The following is a 23,031-nucleotide window of genomic DNA, read 5'->3' on the forward strand; positions in this document are numbered from 1 at the left end:
CTTTCTGATGGAAATCAACATCATCTGAAAAGTTCTACAGTTTATTATACAATGTCTGCAATTCAATGAAAAAAATCATTAAGCATAACAATACACATGACCATATAACCTAAAACCAATATTTTAAAACAAAAAGAAATGGAATATGGAAATAGGTCAACAGGTGACCCAGATATTGGAGTTTGTAGACAAGGGCTTTTAAAAACTGTGGTTAATATGTTCAAGAAACAAGAGAAAAGAAGAAAAAAATAGATAAAAGAAAAAAAAAGAATTTCAGCAGAAAATTGGAATCTATAAAGAACAAATTAGAAATCACTTATGGAAGATACATACCTACAGTTCAGAACTGAATGGATAGGTTTATTTTTTCCATTTTTTAATTCAAATTCAATTAATTAACATATAATGTATTATTGGTTTCACAGGTAGAGGTCAGTGATTCATCAGTCTTATAAAATACTTGGTGCTCATTACATCACATGCCCTCCTTAATATCTATCACCCAGTTACCCATTCCCCTACCTCCCTCCCCACCAGCAACCCTGTTTGTTTCCTATAATTAAGAGTCTCTTATGGGGACGCCTGGGTGGCTCAGTGGGTTAAAGCCTCTGCCTTCAGCTCGGGTTATGATCCCAGGGTTCTGGGATCGGGCCCCGCATCAGGCTCTCTGCTCAGCAGGGAACCTGATTCCCCCTCTCTCTCTCCCTGCCTCTCTGCCTACTTATGATCTGTCAAATAAATAAATAAAATCTTTAGAAAAAAAAAAAAGAATCTCTTATGGTTTGTCTCCCTCTCTGGTTTCATCTTGTTTTATTTTCTCCTGTCTTCCCCTATGATCCTCTGTTTTGTTTCTTAAATTCCACATATGAGTGTGATCATATGATAATTTTCTTTCTCTGACTGACTTATTTTGCTTAGCATAATACCCTCTAGTTCCATCCACATCATTGCAAATGGCAAGATTTCATTCTTTTGATGGCTGAGTAATATTCCATTGTGTGTGTGTGTGTGTGTGTGTGTGTGTGTGTATACTACTTCTTCTTTATCCATTTATCTGTTGACAGACATCTGAGCTCTTTCCATATTTTGGTCATTGTGGACATTACTGCTATTAACATTGATGTGCATGTGCCCCTTCAAATCACTATGTTTGTGTCTTTGGGAAAAATACCTAGTAGAGCAATTGCTAGGTCATAAGGTAGCCTATTTTTAACTTCTTGAGGAACCTCCATACTGTTTTCCAGAGTGGCTGCACCATTTTCATTCCCACCAACAGTGTAAAAGGACTTCCCTTTTTCCACATCCTTACCAACATCTCTCATTTCATGAGTTGTTAATTTTAGCCATTCTGACTGATGTAAGGTGATATTTCAGTGTGGTTTTGAATTGTATTTCTCTGATGCCAAGTGATGTGAAACGTGTTTTCATGTCTGTTGGCCATTTGTATGGCCAGAGAAATATCTGTTCATGTCTTCTGCCCATTTCTTGATGGGATTAATTGTTTTTGGGGTGCTGAGTTTGATAAGTTCTTCATAGATTTTGGATTGTAGCCTTTTATCTGATAAGATATTTGCAAATATATTCTCCCTTTCTGTCATTTGTCTTTTGGTTTTGTTGACTGTTTCCTTTGCTGTGCAAAAGCTTTTTATTTTCATGAAGTCTCAATAGTTTATTTTTGCCTTTGTTTCCCTTGTCTTTGGAGACGTGTCTAACAGGAAGTTGTGGTGGCTGAGGTCATAGAGGTTGCTGCCTGTGTTCTCTAGGATTTAAATGAATTCCTGCCTCATATTTAGGTCTTTCATCCATTTTGAGTCTATTTTTGTATATGGTGTAAGTATATGGTGCAGTTTCATTCTTCTACATCTGACGGTCCAATTTTTCCAACACCATGTATTGGAGAGACTATCCTTTTTCCATTGGATATTCTTCCCTGTTTTGTCAAATATTAGTTGACTGTTGAGTTGAGGGTCCATTTCTGGGTTCTCTATTCCATCCCACTGATCTATGTGTCTGTTTTTGTGCCAGTAACATACTATCTTGATTATTACAGCTTTGTAGTAGAGCATCAGGTCTGGCATTGTGATGTAAAGCCACCAGCTTTAGTGTTCTTTTTCAACATTCCTTTGGCTATTCAGGATCTTTTCTGGTTCCATACAAATTTTGAGGATATTTGTTCTAGCTCTGTGAAGAGTGATGATGGTGTTTTGATAGAGATTGAATTGAATGTATGGATTGTTCTAGGTAGCATAGAAATTTTAACAATATTTGTTCTTCCAACCCATGCTCTTGGAATGTTTTTCCATCTCTTTGTGTCTTCCTCATTTTTATTTCATAAGTGTTCTATAGTTTTCTGAGTACAGATCATTCACTTCTTTGGTTAGGGTTATTCCTAGATTTCTTGTGGGTTTTGGTGCAATTGTAAATGGGATTAATTCCTTAATTTCTTTCTTCAGTTACATTGTTATTGTATAGAAATGCAATTGATTTTGTATCCTGCCATGTGACTAATGTAACACTCTATGTTAACTATACTGAAATTAAAGTAAAATAATGAACAAAATAAAATAAGGAAAAATAATCTCTAACAAGGAAACAATTCTGGAATGGTAAAGTAAAGACTTCTGAAAATCTCTTCCATAAAACCAAGGAGAACTTCTCAAATTTTTCAAAATAAAGTTTCTTCAAACCCTCACCAAAGGCTCACAGCAATTTAAGGAGTGTTATTCAAGAGAAGTGTTTATTCATGGTGAAATCAGGGAGCCCTATTCCCAACCTCTACGTCTGGATTCTGTAGAAGCCTTGAAGATTTTGTAATAATAGAAGGACTAATCCATCAGGAAGATATCATAATTATAAAGATATATGCACCTAACTATAGAACCCCCAAAATACATGAAGCAAAACTGAAAAAATTAAAAGGAGAAACAGACAACTTAACAGTAATAACTAAAGATTTCACTACTCCACTTTCAACAGATCACTAGACAGGGAATTAACATAGTAATAAAAGACTTAAACAAAATTTAAACAAACTAGATCTAACAAACATACTGCACTCTACCCAAGAACATCAAAATACACATTATTTTCAAGAGCACGCAGAACATTTTTCTGAGTAGACCATATGTTAGACCATAAAACAAGACTCAGTAACTTTAAAAGTATTAAAATAATACAAAATGTGTTTAGTTGAATGAAATTAAAAATAAATAATAAGGGAAATTGAGAAATTCACAAATGTGTTGAAACATGCACTCGTACATAAACAGTGCACTCCTAAATAAAGAATGGGTCAAAGAAGATACCACAAGGGAAATTAGAAAATATTTTGAAATGAGTGAAAATGATGCACAGTAAACTAAAATTTATAGAATGCATCAGCTTAAAGCACTGTTCAGAGGGAAGTTTATAACAATAACATATATTAAAAAGCAAGATAAAAAGCTAATAATCTGACCTACTTTAAGAAACTAGGAAAAAAGAGCCAACTAAATCCAAAACAAGTAGGAGGAAGAAAATAATAAATATTGTAGTGAAATTAAATTAGAGAATAGAAAAACATTAAAAAGAATCAAAGAATCTAAAAGTTGGTTCTTTGAGAAGATTGATAAAACTGATAAACCCTTAGCTAGACTCACCAAGCCAGAATAGAAGAAGAATTAAAATTACTAAAATTGTAAAGGAAGGAACATTACTACTGACTTTATGGAAATAAATAAGATTATACAGGAATACTATGAGAAATTGTATGCCAACAAATTAGACAGCCTAGATGAAATGGAAAAATTTCTAGAAATACATGAATTACTGAAACTAAAAGAATAAATAGAAATTTTTATTGGACCTATAACAAAGCGATTAAATTAGTATTGTAATAACTCTCCAACCCCCCAAAACAGGCCTAGATGGCCTCAAAATTTATCTAAACCAAATATTTAAAGAAGAGTTAATAATAAGTCTTCATAAAGTGTTGCAAAATACAGAAGAGGAGGTAACATTTCTTAACTCATTCAATCAGGTCATTATTACTCTGATAAAAAAAAAAAACACACAATGATCACAAGAAAACCACAGACTAATATTTATTATGAGCATGGACAGAAAAATCTTCAACAAAATACTAGCAAACTGAATCAAGCAACTTATAACCGACTGATTAGTTTTTCTCTAAAACCTTCTTTTGTGTTCCCTTTCTTAATTTATTAGATTCTGTATTCTGGTTGTTACATACTTCTTCAATTTCATCTCTTATTTCTCTCCCCTTTACATTGGTTTGCCAGTTCCCAGAACAACACAGATCCTTCCCACTTAGAAACCTTTATACTTACTGGTTTTTTGTTTTTGTTTTTGTTTTTGGCTTGAAATATTCTGCTCTGGCTCTTTCTCACTTTTTAAGTTTCAGGTTAAAAGCTGCCCCTTCAAAGAGTTCTTCTCTAATCGCTATACCTAATGAAACCTCTCCCTGCCTCTCTGCCTTATTTGTCTAATGCAATGTCTTAATATTTGTTGACTGACTGAATTAGTCAAGCAAGTAAGCAAGCAGTCTCTGAAAAGATGAGTTTAAAAGGAATTATTTTTCATTGGTGCTATTATGGCAGGATTGTTTTTTATTTCCCATTTTACTGGGACCTAATACATACCAAGGCTCAGGTAATAGGAGACAATGAAATGCTTGTGCCATCATAGCCTATCCAATATATGTTGAGGGGGCCGTTCTGGGAATGTAGGAATTGTAATCCTCTCATAGATATCCTTTTCTGCAGCATCCAACCCCAACACAGACACTCTATCCCTGCTTTTCCATGACAATAGAATGATTGGAACTGGGAAGAAAGGGTAGGGAGGGGCGCCTGGGTGGCTCAGTGGGTTAAGCCTCTGCCTTCAGCTCAGGTCATGATCTCAGGGTCCTGGGATCGAGTCCCGCATCGGGCTCTCTGCTTGGCAGGGAGCCTGCTTCCTCCTCTCTCTCTCTCTGCCTGCCTCTCTGCCTACTTGTGATCTCTCTCTGTCAAATAAATAAAATTTAAAAAAAAAAGGGTAGGGAGGAAAGGTGTGGGAGGAAAGATGAGATGTTAAAGGAGCCCAAGGGGCATATAGGAAGGAGAAAAAAGAGAAAGCTTTTCCTACTTTCATGAAAAGCAACCAGTTATAATCTCTTCTACTTCAGAAATCTTTTCTCGGTCTCACTCAATTCAGCCCACTATTACCATATGTTCTTCTGTAAGGGTCACTCACGCCAAACATTGTGATGTCCTTGTAAGTGATGTCTTAGCTTTAGTTTCACTATTTCCAGCCAGTCATCCATTATGTAGCTAGGGCAATCCTTTGAAAATATACATTTTGCTATATCATCTCTCTACTTCAGACACAACCACAGTGTATAGCCTATGGACTAAAACTCTCTTTTCTTAAGTGTGGGCAATTAGGGCAATATTACTTCAGCCTCTCTCTAGCCTGTAAGTCCAGAGATACCATGAATTCCCTTAATACTGATGCTCTTGTATGCCTTTTGCCTTTGCAGTGTTGTTCTTTTGCTAGGAATGGCCTCTTTTCATCTTTTAAAGGTAGTCTCATTTCTAAGCACTATCTACTTTATGAAACCTTCCCTAATACTCCACTCTGAGCAGAAGCCACCCCCTACCCTAACACCACCATGAGTTCCTCTGATTTTTGTTTACTATTACAAAGTTAAGCTGTGAACAGCCAAGTAGTTTTCAGTTTGTTTTCTTGAATTTATTTCTTCATCTTCCTTCTCTTCCTATTTCAGTTCATACCTTTCCTGCTTTGACCTTCATCATACAAGAGGACATTTTCCCCCCATAATTCCCTCTGCTCCCATACATTATTTTCAAAGAAATGAAACGATTACTTTTTACTTAAAACAAGTTACAACTCTGGGTCCAATGAAGTTTTAAAGTATGGATAGTGCATGTTTTAGTATCACATTTGTACTAGGACATGCTAACATTTTTAGTGTTAATATTCATGATTGTCTTCCCAAAGTATTCGACTTAAGTTAAGAGACCCACCAAGAAATTCCTTCTCTTTCTTAGGGGTGGAAAATATTTTCCATCTCCTACTCTCCCTGAAAGTCTTTACATTGTTAAACTCTTGAGTATATTGGATAGTACACTGAATTGTCCTTTAAACATAGGGATTTATAACACCCTGAATGGCAAAGATAAGAATACATATACAGGTGATTTTCTGTTTAGGAGTAGTAGAACCCCAAGCATATGTACTTAAGATGGGAGACACTGGGGAAAATAAGAGAACAGGGTCTTGTGATCATCTTCACTTAATAATCTTAGAGCAAATTTTAAATAAGGAAGTGAGAAGAGTCCTGAGGAGAAGATTTCCCTTCCTGGTGATAATAGTTTAAAGATCTACAGTTCTAATTACTCAGCCATCAGAATGGATGAAGACTTAGTATTTACACTGACTTGGGTGCAACTGGAGGGTATAATGCTGAGCAAAGTAAGTCAATCAGAGAAAGACAATTATCAGAACATTTCACTCATATGTGGAACATAAGAAATAGTGCAGAGGACCACAAGGGAAGGAAGGGAAAACTGAAGGTGATGGGCATTAAGGAGGGCATGTGATGTGATGAGCACTGGGTGTTATATGCAACTGATGAATTATTGAACACTATGTCTGAAACTACTGATGTACTATATGTTGGCTACTTGAATCTAAAAAAAAAACATCTACAATTCTGGTTGGTACCCTAGGAGACGATGTCTAGACCAGAAGTTACAAATTAGTGGTTTGCAAATGTGATTTGTTTGATCCATATAGTGTTTTTAACTTTTAAAATTATTTGTGAAGATTTGAAATTTGAGAAATGTGACATAAAACCCCAGATTTGATTATTATTTTATGATCAGAAGATATGACAACATTGGCCTCAAATTCTCACATAGCCACAATCAGGTGAGTAGTGGTTGTCCTTGTAAATGGACACATGTTTGCCCATTCTCCAAAATTTCCATCACTTTCTACCCTCTCCCTGAAAAACGGTCCAATGTCAGTTCCCATTAATCAACTCACTTGCACCTTTGTTTTACATGTAGTAGAATTAAGAGAAAAGTGACATAGTTCTTGTCATCAAAACTTGAGGGAAAAAAAAAAGGCTGAAAGGACTGGTTTCAAAACCAGGGGAGTTTACATTTCCTTACAGAAATGAAGACTATTTCTACATCTTTACCATGCATATAAAGAAACCCTTGTTGAAGAAATAAAACTTCAGGTATTACCATTATGCAATTTGTTATAAAGAACTATAATTGATATATAAAAAAGATATACAATGAAAGTCTTAATTAGCTTTAAAGAACAGACTGCAATTTCAACATGTTTTGTGCTTAAATGCATATACTAAGTGTTGCTGTTGGGAAATGAAATTATATCTTAAGCAACAAACCTTCCCAGTTACCAAAATATTTTATAGATACCAAATTTATTTAAAAAAAGGTATATTGCAGAAGAAATTATATGTTGAACTACAAGTCTTTTTAATGATTTTATTTATTTATTTGACAGAAAGAGAGAGAACACAAGCAGAAGGGAGTGGGAGAGGGAGAAGCAGGCTCTCCACTGAGCAGGGAGCCTGATGTGGGGCTCAATCCCAGGATCCTGGGATCATGACCTGAGCTGAAGGCAGACACTTAACTGAGCCACCCAGGTGCCTCAAACTACAAGTATTTTCAATATCTGTGTTGAATAAATGACTGAGGTCATATATAGGACATACGTGGCAAGCTGGATTTCTTGTGGCATTTTCTTTTATAGCTTATGAGAGTACAGATATAAAAAATACTATAGAGTTATATACATTTTTTCATGATTTCAGTGAGAATTTTGATGTGAATGAAGAAATTTTTGGCTGTGCCCATTATAAGAAATTCAGAAAGTGGTTTATTTGGGTATATTGAAAAGAGTCCTAAGAAGTATAATATATGCAGACCATAATTAGTACATATGAGTGTTAATGTCAGACATAATGAAATCTATATCCAATGTTGCAAAGTTTTGTAAAGACACAGAATTTATGCTTGTTCACTGGTAGATTCACTAGGAATTATTTGCTTTGTGGTAAAAAAACTTAAATAGAGCATATTATAGAGACAGTAGCTGCCACCATGAGCTGGAGACTTCCTGCTAGGTTGAACGACAGCTCAAAGGTTGGGTGAAATGAGTGAACAGTATAGTTCAGCTTCTCTTTATGAACCTATGTGCCCCAACATAAAACCCACTGTACAGAGTAAGTCCATGTCTGGAAAGAAAGCAACTCTCTTCCTTTAAGATACTAACTTAAACTAAATAACATCATTCCTTATTCTCTCACCATTTCTCTTACCCACATCCCTATTAAAACTAATCCATACTTAAATTCTGTATTCAACATGGGAATGCCAAATACAAGATCTGACATTAACACCTTGGTGCAGAATTAAAAGAGGCAGGTTTTTGGTTTTTTTTTTTGTTGTTGTTGTTGTTTTTAAGATTTTATTTCTTTATTTTACAGAGATCACAAGCAGGCAGAGAGGCAGGCAGGGTAGGGGGGAAGCAGGCTCCCTGCTAAGCAGAGAACCCAATGTGGGGCTCGATCCCAGGATCCTGAGACCATGACCCGAGCCAAAGGCAGAGGCTTTAACCGACTGAACCACTCAGGTGCCCCTGGTTTCTGTTTTGCAAATCAAAGTGGAAATAATTTTTAAAAGAAAATTGCAATTAATTATTGTTATTTTTAATTTGAGCTTTTTATGTTTTTAATTTAAAATATCTCTACGGTGATTTTTACCTTATCTCATATGCTCACTCCATAGTAATTAAAATTGTATTACATTTTTGACAGGTTTTTTTTTTACAACTAGCTTGATTTACTTATTTAAGATACCAATCCTATAGACATTTGAATTTGTGACATCTGCATTAGATAATAATTTCGCTATTCCTCCCCTTACGTCTATTGTCTACCCTCCAAGAGAAGGAAAAGCCTAACAATTTGTCATCAGTCAGAAAGACTGTCATTGAAAGAAGAAACCACTTTAGGTTCACTCCTGTGTACCCAGCAGAAACTGTAGAAGTTATTCAATGAGTGTTTACTAGATGGATGGATAAACGTACTTCAGTTGAAGACAGAACACATACCTAGAACTTTCGGGAGGGAAGCTATATTTCAGTCTCATGCAAGTTCAGTATTAAGGATAATTACTTTCTTTCCCCTTCAACTTCTTCTTGGCCCTTTTCTGCTTTAGATGCCTATACAACAGCTGAAGTGGTTTATTCTTGGACTCTTGGGAAGAACAAATCTGTGGAAGTAGCACAGGATGGCTCCCGCCTGAATCAGTATGACCTGCTGGGCCATGTTGTCGGGACAGAGATAATCCGGTCTAGTACAGGTATTTATTTATTTTATTTAATAAGCATTTTTATAATCTGAACCTAATACTAGTCTTATACCTGTGCCTATAAAAACATGTAATCCTCAAAGTAGTCTTGTGATGTAGGTACTATTATCATAAGGAAATTGAGACATAGAAATGTTCAGTAATTTGTCCCATGTTACATAATATAATATCAGAAACAAGATCTGAACTCAGGCAGATTGGATCCCAAGCCAATGTTCTTAACTATGATCCCCTGTTGTCTAAGTGGGTTAGAAGGTCAAGGACATTAGGGCTGAACTGTGGTAGAAGAGAAGGCAGAGGGAAGCCACGATGAATGGAGAACTGAACTTTGATCCTAAAGGTTTCATGAAGACATTTGCTCAACTCTGCCAATGCTAAAGTGACAAATTAATAAGCCAGGAGGGTCCAGGTACACAGCCAGGAGGTCCAAGGATGAGCCATGGAATTATTTTTTAAGTGAGTCACCCATCTCAAAAACAAGTCTGTCTGGCAAAACTTTCCAGGTCCTCTCAATAGCTAAGTCTTGGGTTAATAAATGGAACCTAGAGACTTTTTTTTTGTAGGCTGGAGTCCTGTTTAGAGACTGACCGGTTACAGGGGCCTAAGGAAGGAGGGACCCTGAATCTGAACTAACCCTAAAGTATTTGGCAAAATGGAGTATATCTTTTGGGTCCACATAACTTACAATACTTTTTTTGGTGTTAAGGGTAGGAACTTTCAGCACTTATCTTGGCGAAAGATCTGAATCCACAATTATAAATGAATTAGGGTACTCTTGTTCTTTTATTTCATTATCCAGACACTCTTTCCACTTCATGTGATGTTATAGTATATCATCTTATCTGTGCCCTGTTTTCCCTCCATCTCAGGGGGGAAAATTTCAGGGACAACAGTATTTTGAAATTTAGAATTTGGTGTGGGGAAAGACTATTACAAAGAAAGGCAATACTGAAGTGTCAATGTGAAAACATGATCTATCAGAGAAGCTGCAAGCAGTTCAGAGTAAGAAGTGAAAGGTAGAGAGAGTGTGGGGCCACAGGAGTGTGGGCTGCTTTCCTCGGAGAGGATTCTGGGGTTTGGCCCATGGAGTTGGTGCTGTGTGGACCAGGCTGAGCAGCTGGGCAGACACTAATGTATATAGCTGGCCCAGGTCCAAGAGTTTTCCCCCTCTAGCAGGTGTGAGTTAGCTGCTGGAACCAAATACCCAGTTTTGCAGAGTGTACATGTGGGTTCTGGAGGCGGGTGTACCCAGGCCACCTGGACCTCATAACTTCACTCCAAAGAGCACTTCATGTCTGCACAGTGAGCTACTGTGCTCCTGGGGCTCAGATTCTGGCTATGCCTCCTATCCTCTGGAAGCACTGGAATTGTGGTTTGGGGCCAGTTGCCCAACCTCCCTAACTTGGTTTGTTCACAGTGAATCTACACCATGGTGTAAGTATTGCTTACAGTTGCAGACCTACTGCTAGGTTTGCATGGCCTGACCCCTGGACTGAGCACAGGCCTTGTTAGGGTGCTTGAAACCCACTTCCTGGGACCCCATGAAAGGGTAGGACCAAGGGCACCTCAGCTGGACTTGGTGTGTATATGTGGGGGGTAGTCTTCCCCACCTGGACAGTAATTCTGCTCTCCCCAAATAGGGGGAGGGAGCAGTCCTTCAGTACCCACATGTGCACACTACATTCCATCTGTCCTATGGTAGCCCTTAACATTTTGGAGCAGAAGCCTTTGTCCTGCTACTGTGTACATCTGCATTGTGCTGCCTTTGGAGCTGGGGCCAGGATCTCCTTTCTGTGATCACATACCTGAAATGCATGCCTGTTCTCCCCCATGTGAGCTATGGGCAAAGAGGACCCAGGGTCCTAGAGGAGGTCATGTGTGTGCCTGCAGGTGACAAGGCTCGGCTCAGAGCAGCACAGAGGGCCCCTATAGGCCCAGGGCACACGGCCCCTATCCAGGATGTCTACCCTGAGGGAGGGAGAGAACTCCCCGCTGTATCCATGACTCTCCTCACTTCCCAGTCCTTCCTCAGCACTGCTCACATGGCATCAGCTTTTGAGATCCATCATTGGCTATGGAAGCAGTCCCAGCTCCCATTTCACTTGCTTAAACCACTATTTGTTTAGTCTTTATCACACAGGCAATGTACATTCATTATAGGAAAAATAGAATACACAGAAGAGCAAAGTATGGGAATATTCTTTAATCCCACCATTAACTGATTATTGTACATTTTGGTGCATAATCTTTAAGAAGGTTCCTATGTATTTTTTTACATAAATACCATTGATACTGTTTTTAATTTAATTTTATATTATAAGCACGTTTCCTTATCAACAAATATATAAAATCCAAATAAAATGTACATACAAGTTAGCAACATTTTTATTTAATTATACTGGACATTTTATTAGTTTTGGGTATATAATATATTGATTCAATATTCTTATATATAGCAAAATTATTATCTATCTCAGTAATTCTGGTTACCATCTGTCAACATATATATTTTTTTTTCTTGAGAAATTTAAGAGCTACTCTAAGCAACTTTCAAATACGCAGTAAGGTATTATTAACTATAGTCACCATGCTGTACAGTACATACCTAAGATTTACTTATTTTATAATGGAAGTTTGTGTCTTTTGGCCATCTTCACCCATTTCGCCCACTGCCCCTCCCATGCTCCCAGCAACCACCAATCTGTTCTGTGTAACTATGAACTTGGTTTGTTTGCTTGTTTTTTGCGTTTTTTTTTTAAATTCCATGTATAAGTGAGATTAATACAGTATTAGTGTTTCTCTGACTTATTTCACTTAGCATAATGCCCTCAAGTTCCATCCATGTTGTTGTAAATGACAAGATTTCCTTCTTTTGATGGCTGAATAATATTCCACTGCCACTGCATATATGTGTATGTATATTTATATACATGTATATATGTGTATAAAATAGATAAATACATTCATAGCACATTTTCTTTATCCATTCATCCATCAATGGACACTTAAGTTGTTTCCACATCATCCTGACTATTGTAAAAATGCTTAACATTGGAGTGCAAATATCTTTGAGTTAGTGTTTTCATTTTCTTTGGATAAATACCCAGAAGTGGCATTGCAGGATCATATGGTATTTCTATTTTTAATTTTTTGAGGAACCTCCACACTATTTTCCATAGTGGTTGCACCAATTTATATCCCACCAACCAAAGTGCACAAATGTTCCCTTTGCTCCACATCCTTGCCAGTACTTGTTGCTTTTTGTTAGTTATAAATAGTAATATTTAAACAATTATAATAGACATAATTATAATAAACATTAATTATTACTTGTTTTAGTTACTTTAAATTTAAAAAGAAAATTAAGAAGCACTCCTTCAAGGCCACAGAATTCTTGGTAACAATATGATAGGTTTTGTTGTCATTGGAAAGTATGGCATTTCATTGTGAAACTCAATAAAATAATATCTTCATTTTAATGGCCTCATATATGTGGATCATAGTCCATTTAACCAATTATTTAGTAGTAGTTTCTATGTTTTAATGCTATAAACAACATTGTGAAGACCTTCTTTTTCTATATCTTATTTTGTCCCTGTGTAATCATCTGCCTAGGATAGACAGAATACTAAGAATGTTATTTCAGAAAGTAGATACATTTCTAAAAAATTTTAATACATATTGACAAATTGCCATTTTAAAAGGTTAAAAACTTCATGGTCCCATTATCTATGTATTAGCATGTCAGTTTCCCTTCACTATTGGCAATGCAGATGTTGTGGGTTGAATTATGTCACCTCAGAAGATACATTGAAATCTTGACTCAAAGTACACCAGTAAGTGACCTTATTTGAAAATAGGGCCATTGTAGATATAATTAGATTATATCTCAAATTAGTTTTGAACACATGATACAATGTCCATTAGTAAAGAGGTGATTTAATGTATTACATTCACTCACACAATTCAATAATATGCAGCTGTAAGAAAGAATGAGGAAGTTCTTGATGTATCATTTCAAGGGAATATCTGCAGGCTATAGTGTTGAGTGAAAAAAACAAGGCACAGAACACTGAACAGTAAGGGCTATATACTGGTATAGAGATAGTATTTCTAGAAGGATACACAAGAGGCTGTTAACTGTTTTTGTTGTTTTTCTTTAAACAATACTGTAGAAATTACAACTTTAAAAAAGATTTTATTTTATTTATTTAAAGATTTTTTATTTATTTTTTTGACAGACAGAGATCACAAATAGGCAGAGAGGCAGAGAGAGAGGAAGGGAAGCAGGCTCCTGCTGAACAGAAAGCCCAATGCAGGGCTCGATCCCAGGACCCTGGGATCATGACCCGAGCCGAAGGCAGAGGCTTTAACCCACTGAGCAACCCAAGCACCCCAGATTTTATTTATTTTGAGAGAGAGAACATGAACAGGGGCAAGGGCCAAGTGAGAGAATCTCAAGCCAGTTCTGCGCTGAGCACAAGGTCCAAACGGGGCTCTATTCTATGACCCTGAGGTCATGACCTGAACCAAATCCAACTGACTGAGCCACCCAAACACCCCAAGATGTCGTTAATTGGAGAAATGAGATGGGTGGTTTGGGGGCATCTATGGGAGGGAGACTTTGCTATAAACCCTTTGATACCCTTTGATTTAGAAACCATATTAATATTATTAATATAATATAATATATAATATAATATTATTATATCATATGTATGTGTATTGTTTCATGTGATTATAAATTATGGACATTCTTTGCTGAATTCTAAATATGCTCTTCTCTGTGGGGTCCAGAATATTAACGGAATGCTGGACCAGAGAAATATCGCAATCCATGGATGCTCTGTTTTATACGAGTGGCTTTCTCTCTGAATGCTCTCAGTCCTTAGTAAGAAGTACAGGCATACCTCGGAGATGCTGCCACTTCAGTTTCAGACCAGCAAAATAAGCAAATATTGCAATAAATTGAGCCAAGTGAATTTTTGGTTTCCCAGTGCATATAAAAGTTTTATTTATACTATACTGTAGCTTATTAAGTGTACAATAGCATTATGTTGAAAAATTTATATACCTTAATTTAAAAATACCTTATTCCCAAATAGTGCTACCATCTCCTAAGTTTTCATAATCAGTGATCATATGACCAAATCATGAAGTGAGCAAATGCTTTTGGAAAACTGTCACTATAGACCTGTTTGACATAGGCTGCCACAAACATTCAATTTACGAAAGACCCAGTACTGAGGTATTTACCCAAAGGAAACAAAATTAATTAGAAAAGACATGCGCACCTCTATCTTCATTGCAGCATTATTTACAGTAGTCAAGATATGGAAGCAAACTAAGTGTCCACAGATAGAAAAATGGATAAAAAAGATGTGCCATATATATATATGCATGTATATATATATATATATATATATATATATATATATATATATATACATGTGTGTGTATATATATGTGTGTGTGTTTACACACACAAATACATCTATACACAATGGAATATTACTCAGCCATAAAAAATAGTGAAATCTTGCCATTTGAGACGACATGGATGGTGCTAGAGGGTATTATGCTAAGTGAAATAAGTTGGACAGAGAAAGGCAATTATCATATGTGGAATCTAAAAACAAAAGAAATGAACAAACAGAAAACAGAAAAAGACTCACAGAAAAAGACTCAAATACAGAGAACTGATGTTTTGGGGAGGGGATGGGTAAAAGAGATGAAGGGGATTAAGAGTTACAAAATTTCAGTTATGAAATAAATGCATCATGAGGATGAAAGATAAAGAATAGGGAATATAGTTCATAATATTGTAATAACTTTGTATACTGACAGATGGTAACTATACTTATCGTGATGAGCACTGAGTAGTAAATAGTATTGTCAAGTCACTCTGAGGTATACTTGAAACTAATACAACATTGTATGCTAACTATATTCAATAAAGTCAATAAATAATCAAGTAAATAAAATGAGGTATGCCTGTAATTCTAAGCAAAAATTCCTCCTCTTTGCTCCAAATTCAAATATGTGTTAAATAAATGAATAAAAGCCTTCAAAAATCTGTGTTTAGCTGTTCACACCATTCCCTATTTTAGCTCCAATTCCATTTTCTGTCACTTGGGAAATTATTGCATTAATTTTCTAAATAGAGGATTTGAATGTATGATCTTATTTTTCCATTCCCAGAAATGTGAATTAAAAGAATAAAGAAGGTTAAGATAAAAGTTCAAGGAACAGAGAAAGAGAATTGAAAAACAAACAAACATGAATTTAAGAAAGTGTATCTACTCACTTAGTATAATGAGTTAATTTGCCAAGCTATTTAAAAAATCTTCTTGTGTCTTTCACAACCTTTGATACTAGCTAAATTGTGAATGTGATTTACACTTATTCTCAAATATGTCGCATTTAACACAAATGGAATTTAATAGGCTGGAGTGCAAAGGCAAGGGAAAATTCCCAAACCACTTAAAGGGTCATCTTTCATAATAAGACACACAAAGAGAGGCCACAAGGAGAAGGGGAATATAATGATCCACTTTATAAAAATATATTCAGTTATGTAAAGCATTTGCTGAACTGTTCTGTATTTCTAATCCATAGATAGAAACTAATTTGTGAATACATATGCATTATATGTTTTATATTGTACCCTTGGGTATTTTACACACAACACAGATGGTACTTAATAAGCTTAATAATAAGCTGAGACACAGGGTGGAAATATAATGGAGAATTTGGAAAAAAATCTTCCAATCTGATCAAAGCTTTGACTCTTTGGCAGAGAAGAGGATGTAAAGAGATACAAAATATCAGAGTTACATTTAAGACAACCTAGTCAGTTAATTAACACAATGAATTAATTTGTTAAGCTTTATAAACATTCACTTGTGGTTTTCACCCACAGAAAGTATCTAGGGTATGAATACATGTGAATGCGCAAAGGTGAATTTCCATTATCTCTTTGACTATTTCACATTGGACTTAGACCGTTTGCGATATAAGAGCAGAAATGGGAAATCTTCACAACCGAACAAAAGGCTTCAGTTCTCACTAAGGAAAATTCTTTTTGCCTCTTTGCTTCCCCTGGCACCCCAGCTTTATTGAGATATAATTGAAAACATTGTGAACATTTAAGGTGTACAATGTGATAATGTATGTATATTTTGTGAAATGATTACCATAATACATCACCTTCTTAATTTTGTTGTTGTTGTTATTTTGGTGATGAGATCACTTAAGAATTTACTCTCTTAGCAAATTTCAAGTGTACAATACAGTGTTATTTTTTTTAAATATTTTATTTATTTATTTGACAGATGGAGATCAGAAGTAGGCAGAGAGGCAGGCAGAGAGAGAAAGAAAGCAGGCTCCCCACTGAGCAGAGAGCCTGATGTGGGGCTTGATCCCAGAACCCTGGGATCATGACCTGAGCCGAAGGCAGAGGCTTTAACCCACTGAGCCACCCAGGAGCCCCTATTTCTATTTCTATTTCTATCACCCTCCTTGTTCTGTTTACTTTTACTTCATTCTTCTCTCATGTTTTTTAGGCACTATTCCATTTCTTCCCAAATTTTGACACGGTTTGTATTTTTTTTTAGATTTTATTTATTTATTTGACAGAGGCAGAGAGATCACAAGTAGGCAGAGAGGCAGGCAGAGAGAGAGGAGGAAGCAGGCTCCCCACTGAGCAGAGAGTCCGATGAGGGGCTCAATCCCAGGACCCTGGGATCATGACCTGAGCCAAAGGCAGAGGCTTTAACCCACTGAGCCACCCAGGCACCCCTACAATCTAGTATTATTAACTTTAGTCATCATGTTGTACATTAGATCCCCAGAATTTATTCATCTTAGAGCTGGAAGTTTGTTCCCTTTGGTCAACACTTCCCTATTTCCCTTACCCCTCAGCCCCTGGAAACCACCATTCTCCTTTGTTTCTATAAATACAACTTCTTTTAGAGTCTACATGTAAATGATACCACACAGTATTTGTCTTTGGCTTATTTCAATTAGCCTAATATCTTCTAGGCTCATCCGTGTTGTCAAAAATGCCAAGTTTTTTCATTTTTTACTGCTGAGATAATACTCCACTGTGTGTGTATGTGTGTGTAACTATATATCACATTTAGTTCATTCACTCATTCATTAATTGATGGACAATTCGGTTGTTTCCATGTCTTGGCTATTGTGAATAATGCTGCAATGAATATAGGGGTACAGATATCTCTTCTAGGTACTGATTTTGTTTCTTTTGGACATATACTGAGAAGTGGAATTGCTGGATCATATGGTATTTCTATTTTTAATTTTTTAAGACACCTCCATGCTCATTTCCATAGTGGCTGTGCCAATTTATAACCTACCAATAGCGCACAAAAGTTTCCCTTTCCTACACATCCTTTCCAACACTTGTTATATCTTGTCTTGTTGATAGTAACCATTCTTTTAGGTGTGAGGTGATATCTCATTGCAGTTTTGATTTGCATTTCCCTGATGATTAGTAACATTGAGCACATTTTCATGTACCTGTTGGCCATTTGTATGTCTTCAGAATAATTCCATTCAGATCCTTTGCCCAGTTTCAATTGGATTGTTTTTGGTTTTTTGCTACTGAGTTGTAAGAGTTCTTTATATATTTTGGAGTATCAGTTTTATCAATCATGGTTTGCAAACATTTTTTACAATTCTGCAGCTTGTCATTTCTTCTTGTTAATTGTCCCCTTTGCTATAAACATGTTTTGTTTTGTTTTTAGTTTGATGCAGTCACATTTATTTTAAGCTTTTGTTGCCTGTGTTTTTGGTATCATGTCTTAAATTAAGTATTTAATTCATTTTGAGTTCATTTGCAAGATAGGGGTCAAATTTCATTCTTTTGCATGTGGATATACAGTTTTCCCACCACCACTTATTGAAAAAAATATTCTTTCTCCATTCTGTATTCTTAGCATCCTTGTCTAAGATTAGTTGCCTTAAATACATGAGTTTATTTCTAAGTACTTTATCATATTCCATTGATCTATGTGTCTGTTTTCATGCCAATACCATGCTGTTTTAATTAGTATACCTTCGTAGTATAATTTGAATCAGGAAGTGTGATATCTCTATCTTTGTTTATCTTTCTTAAAACTGCTTTGGATTTCAGAGTCCTTTGTACTTCAGTATGTATTCTTGGGGAGCTTTCCCTATTTTTATGAAAAATGCTATTGGAATTTTGATAGGGTATTGCATTGACTGTATATCCTTTTGAGTAATATGGACATTTTTGCATTATCAATTCTTCTAATTTATGAACACAGGATATCTTTTACTTTTGTCTTCTTCAATTTATTTCATCAGTGTCTTTTAGTTTTCAGTATACAGATATTTCATCTCCCTAGTTATATTGTTTCCTAAGTATTTTATTTTTTATACTATTATAAATAGAATTGTTTTCTTAATTTCTTTTTCAGGTAGTTTGTTCTTAGTATATAGAAACACTACTGGGGTAGCCTGGGTGGTTCAGTCAGTTAAGTAACTGCCTTTGGCTCAGATCATGATCCTGGATTCCTGGGATGGAGCCCCTTGTTGGGCTCCCTGCTCAGTGAAGAGTCTGCTTCTCTCTTTCCCTCTGCACCTCCCCCTGCTTGTGCTCTCTCTCTCTCTTGTTTGTTCACTCTTTGTCTCTCAAATAAATAAATGAAATCTTTAAAAAATAAAAAATAAATTTAAAAATAGACACTACTAATTTTTATGTATCCTGCAATTTTACTGAATTTGTTGATTAATTGTAACAGGGTTTTGTCTTGTTTTTTGGTGTAGTCTTTAGGATTTTATATATAAAATTATGTTATCTGCAAATAGAGACAATTTTACTTCTTCCCTTCCAATTCTGATGCCTTTATTTATTTTTCTTACCTTATTGATCCAGCAAGGACTTTCAGTATTATGTTGAAAAGGAGTGGTGAGTGTGGATACTTATGTCTTCTTCCTGATTTTAGAGGAAAAGCTTTCAACCCACCATTGAGTACAATGTTAGTTATAAGTTTGTCATATATGGACTTCTTTTATGTTGAGGTATATTTCTTCTATACCCAGTTTGTTAAGAGTTTCTATCATGAATGAATGTTGAATTTTGTTAAATGTTTTTTTCGGCATCTATTGAAGTGATCATTTGATTTTTTTTTCTTTCATTCTATTAATATGATATATCACATTTTTTGAACTGGAAATGTTGAACCATTCTTGCATTCCAGGGATAAATCCCACTTGATCATGGTATTTGATTCTTTTAAAGAGCGGTTGAATTTGACTTGACAGTATTTGTTGAGAATTTCTGTGCCTGTATTCTTCAGGGATATTGGCCTGTACAGCTTGCCTTTGAACAACAGAAGTCTGAACTACATGATTCTACTTATACGTGGATTTTTTCAATAAATATATTGGAAAAGTGTTTGGAGATTTGTAACAATTTAAGGAAACTCACTGATGAACTACATAGTCTAGAAATATTTTTTAAAAATTAGGATAAGTTTGACATGTCATTAATGCATAAAATATATGCAGATACTAGTCTATTTTATTATTCACTACCATAAAATATACACAAATCTATTATAAAAAGTTAAAATTTATCAAAAGTTATGCACATATACCCAGAAAGTCCATGGCACCATTTGCAGTTGAGAAATATGTAAACAAATGTAAAGATGCAGTGTTAAATCATAACTGAATAAAATTAACCCCAGTTTGTACTACACTACTTTAAGAATTTTATAGCAACCTCCTGTTACTATTGTAGTGAGATCAAGTGTTGTGAGTATCCACTTAAAACACTATGTGATGCTAATCATCTCCCTGTGAGCAGTTCATCTCTCCACTAAATTGTGTATCACAGTAAAAGGTAATCTCTCATGGTTCTTGCATATTTTTCATCATGTTTAGTGCAATACCATGAAACTTGAATAACACTATGGAAACCAAACAAAGTGCTACTAGTGATTCTTGGATTGTTCCCAAGAGGCAGAGAAAAGCCATGATATTACAAGAAAAAATTTAATTGCTTGATATGTACTATAGATTGAGATCTACAGCTAAAGTCTCCCACCATTTCAAGGTAAATAAATCCAGCATAAGGACCATTATAAAAAAAGAAAAGGAAATTCATGAAGTTATCACTGCAACCACATCTGCAGGTACAAAAACCTTGTGCTTTTTGTGAAATATCTTTTTCTCATTGAAAATGCAGCTTTTATGTAGGTACACAAGTGCTATAAGAAAGGCATATCTGTAGACTCTAATTCAAGAAAAAGTTAAGTCATTATATGACAATTTAAAGTAAAATGAAGGTGAAGGATCTAAAGTTGGGGAACTTAATGCCAGCAAAGGATGGTTTGATAATTTTAGAAAGAGTTTTGGTTTTAAAAATGTCAAAATAACAGGAAAAACAGCTTTTGCCAACCATGAGGCAACAGATGAGTTCCAAGACACCATTAAAAAATCATTGAGGAAAAAAGGTATTTGTCTGAATAGGTTTCTAATGCAATGAAAATGCCCTATACTGGGAAAAAATGCCACAAGACATTTACTAGTAAGGAATAAAAGTGAATACCAGGACTTAAGGAAGGGAGAGACAGACTAATTCTACTGTTTTGTGTAAATTAGTCAGGTTTATGATCAGGATTGCCCTTATATATAAAGCTGTTAACCCTCCAATCTTGAAGGGAAAAGATAAACACCAGCTGCCAGTCTTTTTGTTGTGCACAAGAAGGCCTGGACAATGCAAACGTTTTTTCTGGATTGCTTCCATCACTGCTTTGTCCCTGAAGTCAGGAAGTACCTTGTCAGTAAGGGACTGCCTTTTAAAGTTCTTTTGATATTGGGTAATACACCTGACAACCCAGAAACCCATAAGTTCAACACCAGCAGCACTGAAGTGGTCTACTTGCTCCTAAACACAGCACCACTAATTCAGCCTCTGCATCAGGAGGTCACAAGGACCTCTAAGTTTCATTATACATGGTACTCTGTGTAAAATATCATCAACCCTATGTAGGAAAACCCCAATATAGAAAACATGAAAATCTGGAAGAATTATAACACTGAAGATGCCATCATTGTTACAGAACAAGCCATGAAATCCATCAAGTCTGAAACAATAAATTCCTGTTGGAGAAAACTGTGTCCAGATGTTGCTCATGACTTCACATGATTTATGTAGAATCAAAGAAATAAAGAGGTTGTGATATGGCAAAAAAAAAAAAGTGGGAATGGAGGGGTTTCAAGACATCGATCTTGGAGAATTCAAGAGCTAATAGACACCACATCAGAGGAATTAATAGAAGACAATTTGTTGGAGATGAGCGCTTCTGAACCAGTGCCAGACAAGGAGGAAGAAGATGGAGAAGTAGTGACAGAAAACAAGTTGACATTAGACAATATGGAAGAAGGATTCCAATTATTCAGGATTGCTTTTGACATTTTTTATGACATGGACCCTTCTATGATATGGGCACTGAAACTAAAGCAAATGATGGAAGAACGATGAGTACCATATAGAAACCATATAGTTTTAGAGAAATGAGTAAACAAGTCAGACAGACATTACAATGTATTTCTGTAAAATTATGCTGAGTGTGCCTGCGTGTCCTACCTCCCCTTCCATCTCCTCCACTACCTCTATCTCTGCCATCCCTGAGACAGCAAAACCAATTCCTCCTTCTCCTCTTCCACCTACTCTACCAGAAGACAAGGAGGATGAAGACTTTTATGATGATTCAATTCCACTTAATGAATAGTAAATAATCATCATGGCATACACTTAATAAACTTACTATCTGCTGCATGTTTGTGCCCTTTTGTGAATATCTAATAACTGTACAGCAAGAATTGTATGAGACATTTTTGTGTTATCATCATCACCTAAATATTCATTATGAAGAACATAATGTGTAAGACTTGTATGGAAGTGGATAGCTGATCCTTACATAGGCATAAAGTCAGTGATATTTAATATAAAATGAATAATGTATTAGTTTTCTGTTTTATAACTTTGCTTTCAAAGAATTATATTACCATACAGTAATTCTTTCTTCTAATTGGAGGCAATGCATATCAGCCTGTCATCACAGGCAAGTTTTTTTTTAAGTAACAATGTTTCCAATACCATATTATGAATATGACTATAATATTATATGCCATAAAAGTTTTGTGACAATTCATTCATCAGTGTATGGGCTAAGCCACCATGAAGCAATTAAATTGATTATAATAGGCTACCATAAAGCAATCATATTGCTGCTTCTTTGGTATTAATGTATGAATTGTAATATTTGTAAATAAATATTAATTTCTTTCTCATATTTTCATTTCTGATGTCTAGTGTCAATAATGTGTATAGAATTTATAGTGTTTTATATTATATGACAATATTGATGTATACATTAAAAGATGGTTTGTCTTATAAATAGATGAGGTAAACTTACACTATTAATACAGTATAAGTATATTTTCTCTTCCTTATTATTTTCTTAATAATATTTTCTTTTCCTAACTTCATTGTAAGAATACAGTATATGATACTTATATAAAATATGTGTTAATTCACTGTTATTGGTAAGGCTTC

General features: G+C 35.4%; 1 protein-coding gene across 3 annotated transcripts in view; it reads left to right on the forward strand.

The window, feature by feature from the left end:
• Positions 1-23,031, forward strand: part of GABRA3 (gamma-aminobutyric acid type A receptor subunit alpha3) — a 358,344-nt gene that overhangs the window by 289,222 nt on the left and 46,091 nt on the right. For all 3 annotated transcript variants that reach the window (XM_032845269.1, XM_032845270.1, XM_032845268.1), the window contains exon 7: positions 9,264-9,407. In XM_032845269.1, the coding sequence (XP_032701160.1) occupies positions 9,264-9,407 (144 nt within the window). The remainder of the gene's footprint in view (positions 1-9,263; positions 9,408-23,031) is intronic.

This window comes from Lontra canadensis, unplaced genomic scaffold (assembly GCF_010015895.1).
Source record: "Lontra canadensis isolate GAN:19392208 unplaced genomic scaffold, GSC_riverotter_1.0 scaffold161, whole genome shotgun sequence".
In the NCBI taxonomy this organism is placed as follows: domain Eukaryota; kingdom Metazoa; phylum Chordata; class Mammalia; order Carnivora; family Mustelidae; genus Lontra; species Lontra canadensis.